The sequence below is a fragment of the Diadema antillarum genome, unplaced genomic scaffold, assembly GCF_040938485.1.
Source record: "Diadema antillarum isolate AM-2024a unplaced genomic scaffold, OU_Dant_1.0 seq00001497_RagTag, whole genome shotgun sequence".
NCBI classification, from domain to species: Eukaryota; Metazoa; Echinodermata; class Echinoidea; order Diadematoida; family Diadematidae; genus Diadema; species Diadema antillarum.
In genome coordinates this window covers 151,164-165,991 of record NW_027272234.1, presented here as the reverse complement: position 1 = coordinate 165,991, position 14,828 = coordinate 151,164, and the positions used below count along the sequence as shown (strand labels likewise).

The 14,828-nt window shown below is 37.0% G+C and overlaps 1 protein-coding gene across 1 annotated transcript in view; it reads right to left on the bottom strand.

Annotated features, from left to right (window-relative positions):
• LOC139710076 (protein C-mannosyl-transferase DPY19L3-like) overlaps positions 1 to 14,828 on the bottom strand; it is a 51,441-nt gene that overhangs the window by 19,236 nt on the left and 17,377 nt on the right. Inside the window, exons 3-5 of the mRNA XM_071622021.1 lie at positions 11,795 to 11,919; positions 6,169 to 6,314; positions 5,503 to 5,626 (exon numbers count right to left, since the gene is read on the bottom strand). Of these exons, the coding sequence (XP_071478122.1) occupies positions 5,503 to 5,626; positions 6,169 to 6,314; positions 11,795 to 11,919 (395 nt within the window). The remainder of the gene's footprint in view (positions 1 to 5,502; positions 5,627 to 6,168; positions 6,315 to 11,794; positions 11,920 to 14,828) is intronic.

The window sequence follows — 14,828 nt, the reverse complement described above, 5'->3', positions numbered from 1 at the left end:
TAGATAGACAGACAGTGAGATAGATAACCATTATAGCAAAATGTTATACATTGGTAGATGGAGGGGTGTACAGCTGGACAGATATAGATACAGAAATAGATTTACTGTATATAGATATTGTAGAAATTAGATATCGGCCTAGCTACTCAACCCTTGGAAGAGATACAATAACTGCACAAGAGTAAATCTTAAGGGGCATCTTCACTCATATTGCAGTCAAATAAAACATTACAAAATATCAGCAGAACACACATTTCAGAACTAGGATTGAGCATAATCTTTTCATTAGGTCATGAATAATTCTGTTAAATTTTGCTTGGAAAGTACTGCTATCATAACTCTAAGACATAAATAAACTTAGATTATGTCTCTCCAACTTTCTAGATTTTTGATACTAATATTCATCCACTTAAGTACAGAAATGTCATCTTTGCTGCCACTGGCAATATTGATTGTTTGAATTTATATTTATTTATATAATTAAATGTCAAGAGTTTCATGTTTTCATAAACCCCTCTGGTATGTGTGGTATGTTTTCTGCACAAATCTGACAACTCCGGAGATCTGACAGTGCTTCAAGGTCGACGCCTTTCCATTCATGTTCACAGTAAATTTAATCAGTGCGCAGGATCAGTGTGCCACTTAAGTTGAACAGGAAGAGGCAATGATTCACATTCAGTAATCAAAGCCACATGTGTCAGAATATCAGAGTTTGATGTCCCAACTATAACTGTCATGCCTTTGATCATGTGTTGCCATTGTTTTGTGTTTTTGTTGTTGTTGGTTTTGTTGTTGGTTTTTTTTTTTGGTTTGGTTTGGTTTGTGTGTTTTTTGTGTGTGTGTGTGTGATTTTTTTTTTTTTTTTTTTTTTTGGGGGGGGGGGTCTGTTTGGTTGTTTGGTTGTTTGGTTGTTTGTTTGGTTTTTTTGGGCCAGAATATGACATTTTCAGTTATTGAAAGGAATAAATTCCCCTGAAGAATATATCGCGAAGACAGTGCTTAATCCCCCATAATCTACTCTACCCCTCACTCAATTAAGCAAAAGAACAAACAAACAAATAAAAACAAGAATGAAATAGTGAATATGAAAAACTAGAAATGTCGCTACAGCGACTGGTTATACCCCCACCAAACAACATTTCATAAGCTTTGGTCAAAACAACATTTGATAAGCTTTGGTCAAAAAAATGAGGAAGTAGTTAAATCCGCAAGATCTTTCCTTGATCTTCTGCCATTAATATGCCGTTACCATGGCAACGTACTTTCGGGTACTGTCGAAAAATGCGTCTTGCACATCTACAACCAAAGGCACACATCTGTACCAAGTTTCATGGAAATTGGGCAAAAACTGAGGAAGTAGTTTGCAACACAAAATTTTCCATCATTTTGGCTCATAATATGTGAGCTGTTACCATGGCAACATACTCTTTGTCACTGTCAAGAAATGTGTCATGCTGACCTATATCCTAAGACAAACATTCAATATGAATTCCATGAGAATTGGAAGAACACTGATGAAGCAGTTTTGCCATGAAGCATTTTGCCCTATATTTTACCAATAACATGCCGTTACCATGGCAACGCACTTTTTGCCACTGCGGAAATATGTGTCTTGCACATTAACATATTCAGACGAACATCTGTACCTAATTTCATAAAAATTGATCAAAAACTGTGGGAGGAGTTCGCGACGCAAGATTTGTACCCATTTTTGCCCATAATATGCCGTTACCATGGCAACATACGTTTGGGTACTGTCAAAAAATACGTCTTGCACATCTACAACCCAAGGCACACATCTGTGCCAAGTTTTATGGGAATCGGTTGAAAACTGAGGAAGTAGTTCGCGACGCAAGATTTGTACCCATTTTTGCCCATAATATGCCGTTACCATGGCAACGTACTTTTGGGTACTGTCAAAAAATACGTCTTGCACATCTACAACCCAAGGCACACATCTGTGCCAAGTTTTATGGGAATCGGTTGAAAACTGAGGAAGTAGTTCGCGACGCAAGATTTGCAACGGACCGACCGCCCGACCGACCGCCCGACCGACCGCCCGACCGCCCGACCGCCCGACCGCCCGACCGCCCGACCGACCGTCCGCTGATTCCTATATACCCCCTTCAAACTTCGTTTGGCGGGGGTATAATTAAACGAATTGAATTAATGAAAAATGATGAGATGCACTGTACTACCATTGTTTTGTACGCTATTTTTTTTTATCCTCCCACGTAGTAATAAAGCATTTGAGCAACTGGAAAGCAATCAGTTGAGTGAAACTGGACGAGCATTAAGAAGTTATCAACTACTAAAGATTAGTATGTTCTCAATTGTATTACATAAATGCATTGTATTAACATACTTGCAGCTGTCTTCAGTGTGTAAGTTGGCTCATTGAATCTGAAATAAAGCTCTACTTCTCTCTAAGCTTGCTCAAATTATCATTTTTTTTAAATCAGGCTATTCCCAAAATAACCCTTTTCCCCTCATTTTGGTAGCAACTACACACTTGTATGATATATGACATTTTGATATTTTCCTCTAATAAAAAAAGTCTGCATTGTCCAAAAGCGGCCCAAAGTATAAACCTTATTCACCACTGGCTAGACACAATAAATTAGTGATCACATGACTGAAAAAGATGGTTGCCATTGCAACCCAAGTGATCACAACAGACAGTATTGAACGTCACACTTACAGGATTTCTGCGTGAGGGAAATATCTCAGCATATTTCACACCACATAAGTGCCTTTATTAGATTTGTCAACTTTACAGCGAAGCCTAATCGTGAGTTTGCTCCTGAGAGCTGACAAGACGAAAGAGAGTGGAGGGGAAGCCGGACTGTAGACGAGAATTTAATAGCATTGAAATCTGCACATCCCAGTGGAACCATGACTCACTGGGTGCCTAATGACGCAGACACACAAATCAACAACCAGAAATGAATTAAGGCACGGAAAGACAACAGCCATTAACCTAGATTTCACATTCTTTATTTGCAAGAAATATATCTCCGAAAATTGATCAAGGTGGGGGGGGGGGGGGTAATATTTTTTTAGCACTATCTTGCATAGGAAATGTCTTATCTTCATGCTACTGGTTTGATTCCACTCAATATCTCATGCTACAATGAAGATTGCTCACAATTTTCTTCTAACCTTTTGGGAAAATATTCTGAAAACAAGGCTAGTGACCAAATCTATAAATACACTACCAATTACACAAGTCCTTCTCGACTGAAAATAAATCTGCAATGCCCAGCACAGTGTAAGGAAGTAGCTGATATTCATCATTTATAATCGTCGGGTTCGTTCTTTCCACTCCTTTTGCAAGTAGAAATCGCCAAAAGTCACATTTTAAGACTACAGTATTCAGTGACAAGGGGAAAATGATAAATTGCTTCATACTACACATCCTTTAGTAAGAATTTTCATCATTGCTGTTTCCTTTACTATTAACAATGTGTTCTTGAGCACAGGAAAAGAAAGAAATGTTGTGGCCAAAAACTATAAAACAGAAACATATCAATCCGTTGTGAACCAATAAGGCCCCAATTGGGCCACCGCAAGAAAGCCTTTTTGGAAATTTGGTGACAGGATATCAATTTTAAGTGGTTCTGGGCCACCGGGCCAGTGCCAATGTTGAGCCCTCGATATAAACTGAGTGATGCAATCCCTTCGATTCTACAGGAATATATGGCTTAAAGGGATCATAAAGTTTTGTTTGAGACTAAACTTCAGGTTTCTAACATTTTTTGGTGAGATAATGAAAAACCTCTTATGAAATATAAAAGAGCATGTAATTTTAAGAGGAATTCAACATTTATTTGATGAAAATTGGTTTTGAAATGGCTGAGATATCCAAAACAGAGTGATCCTAATAAAAGGTGGGACCCACCTTTTATTACGATTGCTTTGCTTTACTTTGTTTTTGGATGTCTCAGCAATTCCAAAACCGATTTTCATCAAACAAACTTTGAATTTCTCTTAGAATGGTATCCTCTGTAGTATTTCATAGGTGGTTTCTTGGTATCTCGCAAAAAGTTAACCCATTGAGGACGAGTCCTGAGTATACTCGGGCAAGTGTCTATGGGAAACGAGTGTTGTAGCAAAATCAGTCTGTTCTCAACGGGTTAAAAGCCCAATCCTCATCTCCACCAATACTATACCATCCCTTTAAGATGGTATAGACTCCAGGCACATGATCTAGGTCAGACAACAATTCACAGGTCAAACAATGACAGGTATGGTGTAATAATACATACATGAGAAAAGCATACTGGGTATATAGATTTTCTTCTTCTTTTTCTTTTTCTTCCTTTCTTTTTCTTTCTTTCTTTTTCTTCTTTTTTTTTGTCTTCTTTTCAGCAGTCTAGGAGATGGTACAATGTATATTGTATTGATTGTACTTCAGTGTCCGTGCCTAGCTCCTGCAGTTTGGCTCTCTGTACAAACACATTCAAGTAGGTCACATGCATTAGAAACCCAATCTTCATTAGCGCTGTCTCGGCGATGGATGCACAATTTGCATTCTGATACCCATAACAGCCTGGCGTATCAGTAACACACATGAAATATTGATCAAACGTGCCTCGGTTTCCACTTTGGAGACTGGCTCCCAGTTTGCTCACGGGCAAGCGACACATCTTACCAGGACATTATCGAAAGCTATAAGATGCAGCATAGAGTGTCGCTTTTCACCAAAGCATGTGTGATCTGAGCTGTATGTACCTGCCATGCATTCCTGCTTGTGTGAGTGACATATGTCACATACTTGTATGTTGCAGGTACGACTTCCATCAAGCAAACAATTCAAAGCCATGAAATGTGCTTGGCACTTCTTTGCCAGAAAGCTGTTTAAAAACTATTTCTCTGAAATTATGCAATCATCCATTTTATTCCTGCCATCCACTGAAAATATGCTGTACAATGGCAATACTTCTGCTTCTACTACTACTGTTCATGATGAGGATGATGATGATGAAAACAATTAACAGACAATTATGATGAAAATAATACCAACGATTATAATGATAATGATAATAATATTAAAGAGCTACAGAATACAGTTACCTTTTTTCTTTTCTTTTCTTTCTTCATTCTATGCTATTAAAATTCTGCATCCACATTGCTCAAGGTTACCAAGTTTTTTGTTCTAGTGGCAATCTATAGGTACAAAATTGTATAAACAGCATACAGCATAATCTGCAGAAAACACTACTAACTGCCAATTTTTCATGCCAACAAATCCAGTGTGATTATGTCTATCTGTTTCAGCTTTTGGTATCCAGATAATAATATCATCATCCAGCAACATTGATACTCACTCTCCATCACGAGGGTGATGACTTCTGACACAATTTTGATGAAGTCTATACCACAGATTTTGTAACAGAAAATGTGACAAGAGCAGTTCCCCCAAAAAAACAGGAAATTACCCTGAGGGGGCCAACTACCGTGCCTCTCTACCGGTAAGCACTGGGGTTGTAAGGGCCTCACCTGTCTCTTTGCATGGGGCGAAGGTCTCAGGTAGTGGGTAATAAGGGCCAGCTGGACATAGAGGAAAGGCAGGGCAAAGCTCTCCCTGAGGGGTATGGTATAGTCCACTCTAGTGGTGTCATCCCTAGGGGAATACAGGTGTGAGAAGGAGGTCACATATCAGACACAATCTCATCCTCTTTGCCAACTTTACATGCTTTTGTTGTTAGTTTTTATACAGTAATGGAATTAGGACAATATCATCTTTTAAAGAAGAATCCATATCTGGAAGAACAATTTTCTTGAATAAATGCAATAAAACAGTAAAAACCAGACACTGAAGGAATTGAAATATTATGACTGCATATACATCAGTGAATTAACTGACACTTTATTACATAGGCATCTCAACATTACCAATGCATAAAATTATGATTGTTGACATTGTTTGCAAAATATATCTCATCTGTTTTGATAATGGAAATGTATTTGTATGTAACCCATTACAAATTTGTCATTAGGAACATCTTTTCCACAGCTCTACGGGAGATGAATCTAGGATGACTGCATGCAAAAGAGCTTTTGTGTTCAAGACATTTTTTTTTTCAATGCAAATCAACTCCTTTTAACAGTTTCAAATGGCATTCATACCTTTTGTGAAATGTTCTATGTGCTCAACCCACTTACTTGTTTGCAATGAAGAAGGTGCAAGCCAACAAGCCTGCCAGCCAGGAGTTAGTGAGCAGCCAGGCTGTGGCAAAGAGACTTGTGAAGTAGACACCATGGAGGACAAACACAGTATTGATGTAGAAGAAGATTGGCAGTAGACGGCTCTGTGGGCACAACAGATCAATGAGACACATTCAGAGATCAACATCTAGGAATTTACTCAAACTGATGATATAGATTCATTTTATTCTGTTTGCAGTGAGACTAATATTTTTAGCGGTTTCTTGTAATGGTTTGACTGACATCAACAGTTTATTACAGCACTTTGCAATTCAGTTCTTCAAAACAGTTCAAATGGCACTCATCATTAAGCAGATACCATGGAATACAGTCATCAGAAGGAAAATTAGCTTGATGTGACTAATCACTAATATTGAACAAAATATTGCCAAGACACTTTCATGGAAGTACACTTGATCCAGATGAATGAACAAGGTAAACAATGCATTTTTTAATAGCATTGTTTACCTTATATGAAAGAAGGAGATAATGGTACACACATTATGCTGATATTATTAAAGATCAAGGAATGTCATGGGGGCGATGGCACTCTATTTCAACTATATTGTTCCTTTGCATTGTGGTATTATAAACCACTGTCAGGTTTTGCTGTCAGAATCTGCAAATTCATCTAAATCTCCATGGATTAGGTTCACTGAGCTGATAATTGGCATCACACACTTGAATGCCCAGACTCAAGAGCACATATGTTATCAATACTTAGAGAAACATGCACTGAGTCCACAAAACTTCTCCAACCACGATGAAATATTATATCCCTCATAGAACAATTCCTGTGAAGTTATTTGTCTACATAGCATCATGCGATCAAACATTACATTGCCATGATGTTCAAAAAGTGTTGAAAACAAAATGTTGATGTGGGAAAATGTTATGTACCATGACAACATTCATGGTATGGAGCACTATGCCATGAATGCCATCATAAACAAGACATGGCATTGATTATTCGATGGTGTGTGTACAGAGCTTTTGATATCAGCCTCGTAGACCAAGTAGCTATGTAAATCGCGTTTGTCACGGTACCCTGATTGTCTGCATCGCAATATATGTAAATAAACAACCAAATTTACAGCCTATTTTTCAGATTTATCGGAGGGATTATACAACAAATACACATCATACACTGTTTCAAGCCACCAGTAAAATAGTGCCATTCCTGCCACTCAGTGCACATTGTTTACTATTCTTCAACTCGTGTTCCTACATTTATGCCAGATTAGATATTTCTCATCTAAAATGTAATGGGGAGGTGTGTTTCAAACAGGTATAAAGCAACCCCTAGATTACAATGACAATCTGCATAGTAGAAATATTACATGACTCAATTCATGGTGCCAACTATTATATAGTGGAGCGGCATAGCCGAACAATTGTGCATTTTGTGATAAAAGCACCAAATTTCGTACACAGGTTGACAATCACGTTCAGATTAAATTTAGATATTGGGCCATCATAAATAGCGCCCTCAACGTCCATGGCAGCCATTTTTCAAAATGGCTGCCATAAATGCCATGTTTTCGTAAAATTTGGTAATTTTAGGAGAGAAAAGTCAATAAGTTTTTGGTTACAAATGGGAAATTACATTCAAAATAAATGAAGATATCGGGCCATTGGAGATAGCGCCCTCAACGGCAATGGCAGCCATTTTTCAAAATGGCCGCCATAAATGCCATTTTTTCAAAATATTTGCTAACTTTAGAAGGGAAAGCCAGTAAGATTCTGCAAACAAGTGGGAAATTACATTCAAAATTAATTCAAATATTTGGCCATTGTTAATTGCGCCCTCAACGTCCATGATAACCATTTTTCAAAATGGCTGTCTATTGTGCCACTTCGTCGATGATTTTGCAAATTTCAGAAGGGAAAAGTTAATAAGATTTTGCCCATAAATGTTGATTACATTAGAAATAAATCTAGATATTGGGCCATCGGAAACTGCGCCCTCAACGGCCATGGTAGCCATTTTTTTCAAAATGGCCGCCATAAATGCCTTTTTTTGTTTAAAAATGCAAATTTCAGAAAGGAAAGCCATTTTTTTTCTTTTTTGCAAACAAACGGGAAATTACATCCAAAATAAATACAGATATTGGGCAATTGAAAACTGCGCTCTCAATGGCTATGGCAGTCATTTTTTTTTTTAAATGGGCACCATAAGTGCCATTTTTTCAAAAAAAAAATGCTAATTTCAAAAGGAAAAGTCAATGAAATTTTGCTTATAAATGGGAAACGACATTTGAAACAAATCTTGATATTGGGCCATCGGAAATTGCGCCCTCAACGGTCATGGCAGCCATATTTCAAAATGGTCGCCATAAATGCTTTATTTTCGAAAAGATTTACTAAAATCAGAAGGGAAAGCCAACGAGATTTTGAAAACAGGGGGAAATTACATTCAAAAGTAAACTTATTGGGCCATTGCAAATTGCCCCCTTAATGGCCATTCCAGCCATTTTCAAAATGGCCACCATGAATGTCTTTTTTCCGTAAAGTGTTGCAGACGTCAATCAGAATTTCCACAAAGGTGGAAAATTACATTCAAACTGAATTTGATAATAGGCCATCCAAAAGTGCACCCTCAACAGCCATAGCAGCCACGTTTCAAAACAGCTGCCATGGATGCCCCCTTTTTTTGCAAAAAATTTGCTGTCAGAAGGAAAAGTCAATAATACTTTGCAAACAAGTTGAGAATTATGCTAAAAAATAAATTTAAGTATAAGGTCTTCTTAGAAGGCTCCCTCAAGGGCCATGCTGACCGCCATGGATGTTTGCTTTTTTTTCTTCTTTTTTGGAAAGATATGCTAATTTAAGAGAGAAAATCAATGAAATTTGTACATAAGTTGAAAATCATATTCAAAAGAAAATAATATACGAGGTCATTACAAATGGCACCATCAACGACCATGGCAGCCATTTTCCAAATGGTCACTATATATGCTATTTATTTCTTGAAAATATGATAATGCCAGAAGAAGACAAAACATTTCTTGTGCAAATTGACAAAAGACATTCAAATAAATTCAAGTTTGAATTTGAATTTAAATTTGAAATGAAGATATTGAGCCACCATTTAAACATCGTCCCCAACGGCTTTGGCAGCTCTTTGTCAAAATGGCTTCCACACACTCCCCCTTTTTTAATTTGCTTATTCCAGAAGGAGAAAGCAATAGAATACTGCTAAATAGCCATTACATCTAATGCAATCTGGTGTTCAAAGAAATCAAAATCTAACAAAAGGTTTCATTGATGGGTTAGTTCTAGATTGTTTTCAGTTTAGTTCTAATTGCAGTGTTTCGCATGCGACGGCTAACAGTATGGATACATGTATCAAAGGTATGTGTTTTTATGGAAGCATGGCAAGTAAATTAATTTTTTTCGTAAATTGAAAGGCCATTTTTTCGTACCTGTCTTAAGAATATTTAGAAAGTTACATCTTAGAATAGATACATGTCATATAGTCCCATATATTCAATGATATGGTGGTGCTGTCAAAGTTAATACATGGCGCCATTGAATATCCCTCGATATTCATATTACTCTTTTTCGGAAATTTTTCAAGTTTGCCACCTAAAATATGCATTCATCATTGGTGAGATATAATCGCTAAGCATTTGCCTTGTTTATTTTAGTTGTTCCTCAAATGATTTCTTTAACACCATATTTTAGATTATATAATGTCTCTGTGAGTATTCTACTGCCTTCTCCTTCTGAAGTTAAGCAAATTTTCAAGCCAAAAAAAAAAAAGAGTGTATCGTAGCCATTTTGACAAATAGGTGAAATAGCCATTGAGAACACAGCTTATGATGGCTCAATGTCTAAACTTCTTTGTAAGTATATGTCAACTTGCGCAAAAATGTTTATTGTCTTCTTCCGGCATTAGGACATCTTCATAAAAGAAAAATGGCACATATGACAGCCATTTTGGAAAATGGCTGCAATTGCCGTTATTAGCAATTTTTTTTCTTCTTCAAAATTTGCGAAAGAACAATTACTAGAGTTAATGCAATCTAGATATATTGTTTGATTTTAAACATGATTTTCAATTTATGTACACATTTGTTGACTTTTCTTTCTGAAATTACCATTTTTGAAAACAAAATGATTATGACAATGGCAGCCATTTTGGAATATGGCGGCCATGGCCGTTAAGGGCAGTATTATAATAATCTAATACAAATATTAATTTCAAACACAATTTTCAAATTGTGTGCAAAATCTTGACTTTTCCTTTTGTGAAATCAGGAAATTTAAAATATTGGAATCCATGGTGGCCATTTTGAAAAATGGCTGCAATGGCCATTTAGGGCGCGATTTACAATAATGTAATACATAGGTGCAAGATCTATTTCACACGAAATTTTTAAATTGAGTGCGAGATCTTACTGACTTTTTCTTCTGGAATTAGTAAATTCAGAGAAAACGGTGGTTTTTATGGCAGCCAATTTTAAACATGGCCACCATTGGCGTTGAGGGCGCAATTTGCCATGGCCCAACATCTAAATTTATTTTGAATTTTATTTCCCACTTATTTGCAAAATCTTATTGATTTTCCCCTTCTAAAATTTTTAATTTCTTGCAAAAATGGCATTAATGGCGACCATTTTGAAAAAAATGGCTGCCATGACCGTTAGGGGGCGCAATTTGCGATGGCCCAATATCTAGATTTATTTTAAATGTTATATCCCACTCGTTTTCAAAATCGTATAGATTTTCCCTTCTGAAATTTGTAAATCTTTACGAAAAATGGCATTTATGGCGGCCATTTTGAAAAATGGCTGCCATGGCCGTTGAGGGCGCAATTTGCGATGGTCCAATATCTAAATTTATTTTGAATGTTATTTCCCAATCGTTTGCAAAATCTTATTGATTTTCCCTTCTGAAATTTGTAAATTTTTACAAAAAATGGCATCATATGGCGGCCATTTTGAAAAATGGCTGCCATGGCCGTTGAGGGCGCTATTTACGATGGCCCAATATCTGAATTTTTTTCAAATGTAATTGTCAACATGTGTGCGAAATTTGGTGCTTTTATCATAAAATGCACAATTCCTCTAATTTTTCGAGCTATGCCGCTCCACTAATAAGATGGCATCTTCAGATGACATCTGTTGGAAATTAGAATGGCCTAAAAAATAAGAATGCAAACAAAAACTACAAAGACCACCCCCCCCAAAAAAAAAATAAATAATAATAATAATAATAATAATAACTTTCAAAGGAGATCATTAAGGCCTCATTCCTTTGACTCTACATTGTATGTTAGGGTTGAAGTCACACACAATTTGACAGTCAATACAGGATTTATCTCACATTAGGTTACACGTTTACATGGATCATGAGCCATATTTATCTTTCAACAAAGGAAATATAAAAAAAGAAACACCTTCAAATGCAATGAAGCTTTTGATTATTCATTATCATATTAGGCAAAAGTTTTATCCCAAGAGCGTAAAATGATAATCATGCAAGTGGCTACTGCAAGCTGGTGGAAATTCTGTGAAATTGAAGAGGGATTGAAAATAACAAAGTTATTACTACAGTGTAACTTAAAATGAGGACTCACCTGGATAAAAGGTAGACTCCTGTAGATGAGAGCTAGGAAGACCTCCTGGTAGATATTGAATCTCTCCAGGATGTTGATGGTTCTCCAGTTCTCTGTGATGTTGTCATGGGTCAACTCATAAAAGCCTGCAGCAAAATGACAGAAAGTCACATAAATCAATTAAGAATTCTAGCAACTATGAAGCAGCAGATAATCACAGATCCATCACAGGAAGAAGAAGTGGGAGGGAGAAAGATATTTCACAATGATATGAAGCAGTGGTGACATGAGGTGTAATCACACTGATGGTGAGATACCATGGTATTTTGCATGACAATTTGTAATGTGACTATAAATACACCACAAAATAGACCACAAAATGCTAATACATCCAAGAATACCATCGTATCTACAGTGGTAATTCAAACTTCGCACAAGTATGCATTTGATATTTTAGCATAAATCATGTCACAAACTACTAATACCAACAACTGTACAAAGGTGTATTTCTCTCACTAGCTGTGTAATACACACAGTCAGGGTACAACTTGCAATCATATCAATCAACAGAGAAGATATCAGAATCCTACGTACAAAACATAGATTAAAATTGAATCTTATCTTGAAATCAGGTACATTTAGCTGATAATCTTTAACACTCGCACACACAAAGCATCTATTCTATATCCTCTCTTCTGAAAGAACACGTCTAACTGAAATATTTCCCATTATGGCTTTTAGATTGATGCCAGACAAACCAATGTTACTGGAGGCACTTCACATACTTTATATTGGCCAAAGTTTTTCATCAATGATGACAACCCAATCCAGCCTTATGAACTCTGTGCCCATGTTTTCTGATAAAGTTTCCACAGTGCTGAAATTGTATCTCCTGTGACCTTGCAAACCCGTATCCACACTCCCTTCTCACTTGCTCTTGAAGACTCTGAAAAAGGATTTTCTGACTTTAAAGGACAAGTTCACCTTCATATACATGTGGATTGAGTGAAGGCAACAATGTTAGTAGAACACATCAGTGAAAGTTTGGGGAAAATCCTACCATCCGTTCAAAAGTTATGAATTTTTAAAATATCTGTGCAATCACTGCTGGAGGAGAAGACTACTACAGTGTATGATGTCACATGCGTACAACGATATAAGGAAAATAAAAAGAGAATTTCACAAAACTTGACTTTTTGAATAAAGTGCACATTTCCTCGACTTGTTACTGACTTATGTTAGGGGTAATATTATTCCCCCTCACTTCTGAAAGAGAGAAGTCGATTGTTCTTTTATTATGTGAGAAAAGTGAGAATATCTTGAATTTTCTTTATACTTTCTTTATGTAGTTGTACTCATATGACATCACAAGCTATAGTAGTCTTCTCATCCAGCCGTGACTGAGCAGAAACTTCAAAAATGTATAACTTTTGAACGGATTGTCCGATTTTCCTCAAACTCTCATTGATGTGTTCCACTAATATTGCTGCATTCACTAAACCCACATGTCTATGAAGGTGAACTTGTCCTTTAAAGGAAGATACCAATCATTGCCAATGTCACTCAGTTTTCATGAAAAGTTGTTTGAGAATGGAAATTTGAATCAAGCTTTGACAGCATCATGGAGACTTTCCTTCCATCGAAAATAACTCCTGGTTAGGTAGGGAAAATATCTATTGGGTTTCCATAAAGTCAGGAAGGAATGCTGGTGAACAACTCAAACATCAATTCTTACTTTATCTAAATCTCTGGTTTCCAACTATTAAAAGAAGTTGTTGCGAGCAAACTGTAATAAAGTTTAGGCATGTTTCTATCAAAAGAGCTGTGGAAGGCTAAAGTCTAGAGAATCCTCACGTTGTGGTGAGTGAGTGAGACATTATTTCTAGCTTCACACAACTGGAGGATTAATGGGGGTAATGGTATATACCGAATGGCAGGTCTTCGGATTGTGCACTGAATGGAGAGATCTTCCAATAAATAGCTCATTTCTTTGAGCAATCATTCACAGTCTGAAAAGGTCATACAGATTTTTTTTTTTCTGAGATAAAAGTCATGGACATTCAAGCAACATTCTATCTGTCAGGACATGAAAATGTATGTGTGCCTGTATGCCTCTGACACAGCTATACCCACAGCGACCACCGAAGTAATGTCAATCAATATATGGATGTTTCCTTTCCTTTCCTGTGCATGTAGTTCAACAACACATCATTTTTGTTGGTATCATTAGCATACTGTACTATAGCAAATTTACCCAACTTCTTTCCCAATACAATGGACATACTGTAGCTATGGAGGAATCTGTATATCATGCTAGCTGCACCAACCATTGCCAGTTTCTGTCAGTGGTGCTCTTCTTTCACTACACCTGCTAAAGAGCTTTAAAACCTTGAGATCATACACATTCCAATCAGAAGACAGAAACCTCTCTCCTACTTCAAAGCATGATACCCGTCTCAGGGGGCATCACCTGATACTTGCTTCGCATCCTCTGAGACAAGCCTGTCACTCGGCAAAGAATTATTCAGATGGTTTGAGAGAAACAAAGAGGGGAAAAAGTAGACAGGGATGGACAAAAGCCGGAGGGAGGGATTCACACCTTTCCAGAGGCATCAATTTCCACCTGCTGTGGCTTACCCTGCCTCTGGTTCAAGCCCTCCCTGAGAACCTTTCTCATGGTCAACCACAACGGGGACAAGTTCAAGATCAGAGCTCAGCTCGTGTATCTGATTGTATGCGTGGGAGGGGGAAGAGGGGGTAGACATGTATGTTCTTTCCTCTAGGCCATTACTTTTACACATGAGGCATCCTTGCAATAATTATTGACACAGACAATGATGCGTGTGAGTGATTGTCATTCATGCATATTTCCTCTTTTCGGGTCATTCAAAGTTCCCTAGATGTGCCAATGAAGAATATGGAAGATCTTTGCAGTTTCTTGAGCTCTTAGTAATTAAGCCTAGCCTTGTGATAGTGTAATTTTAAGAAATTGTCTAGTAAGACATCTTGTGTGTGACTATATACATTGAATTTGGCTGATTACATACAGCTAACC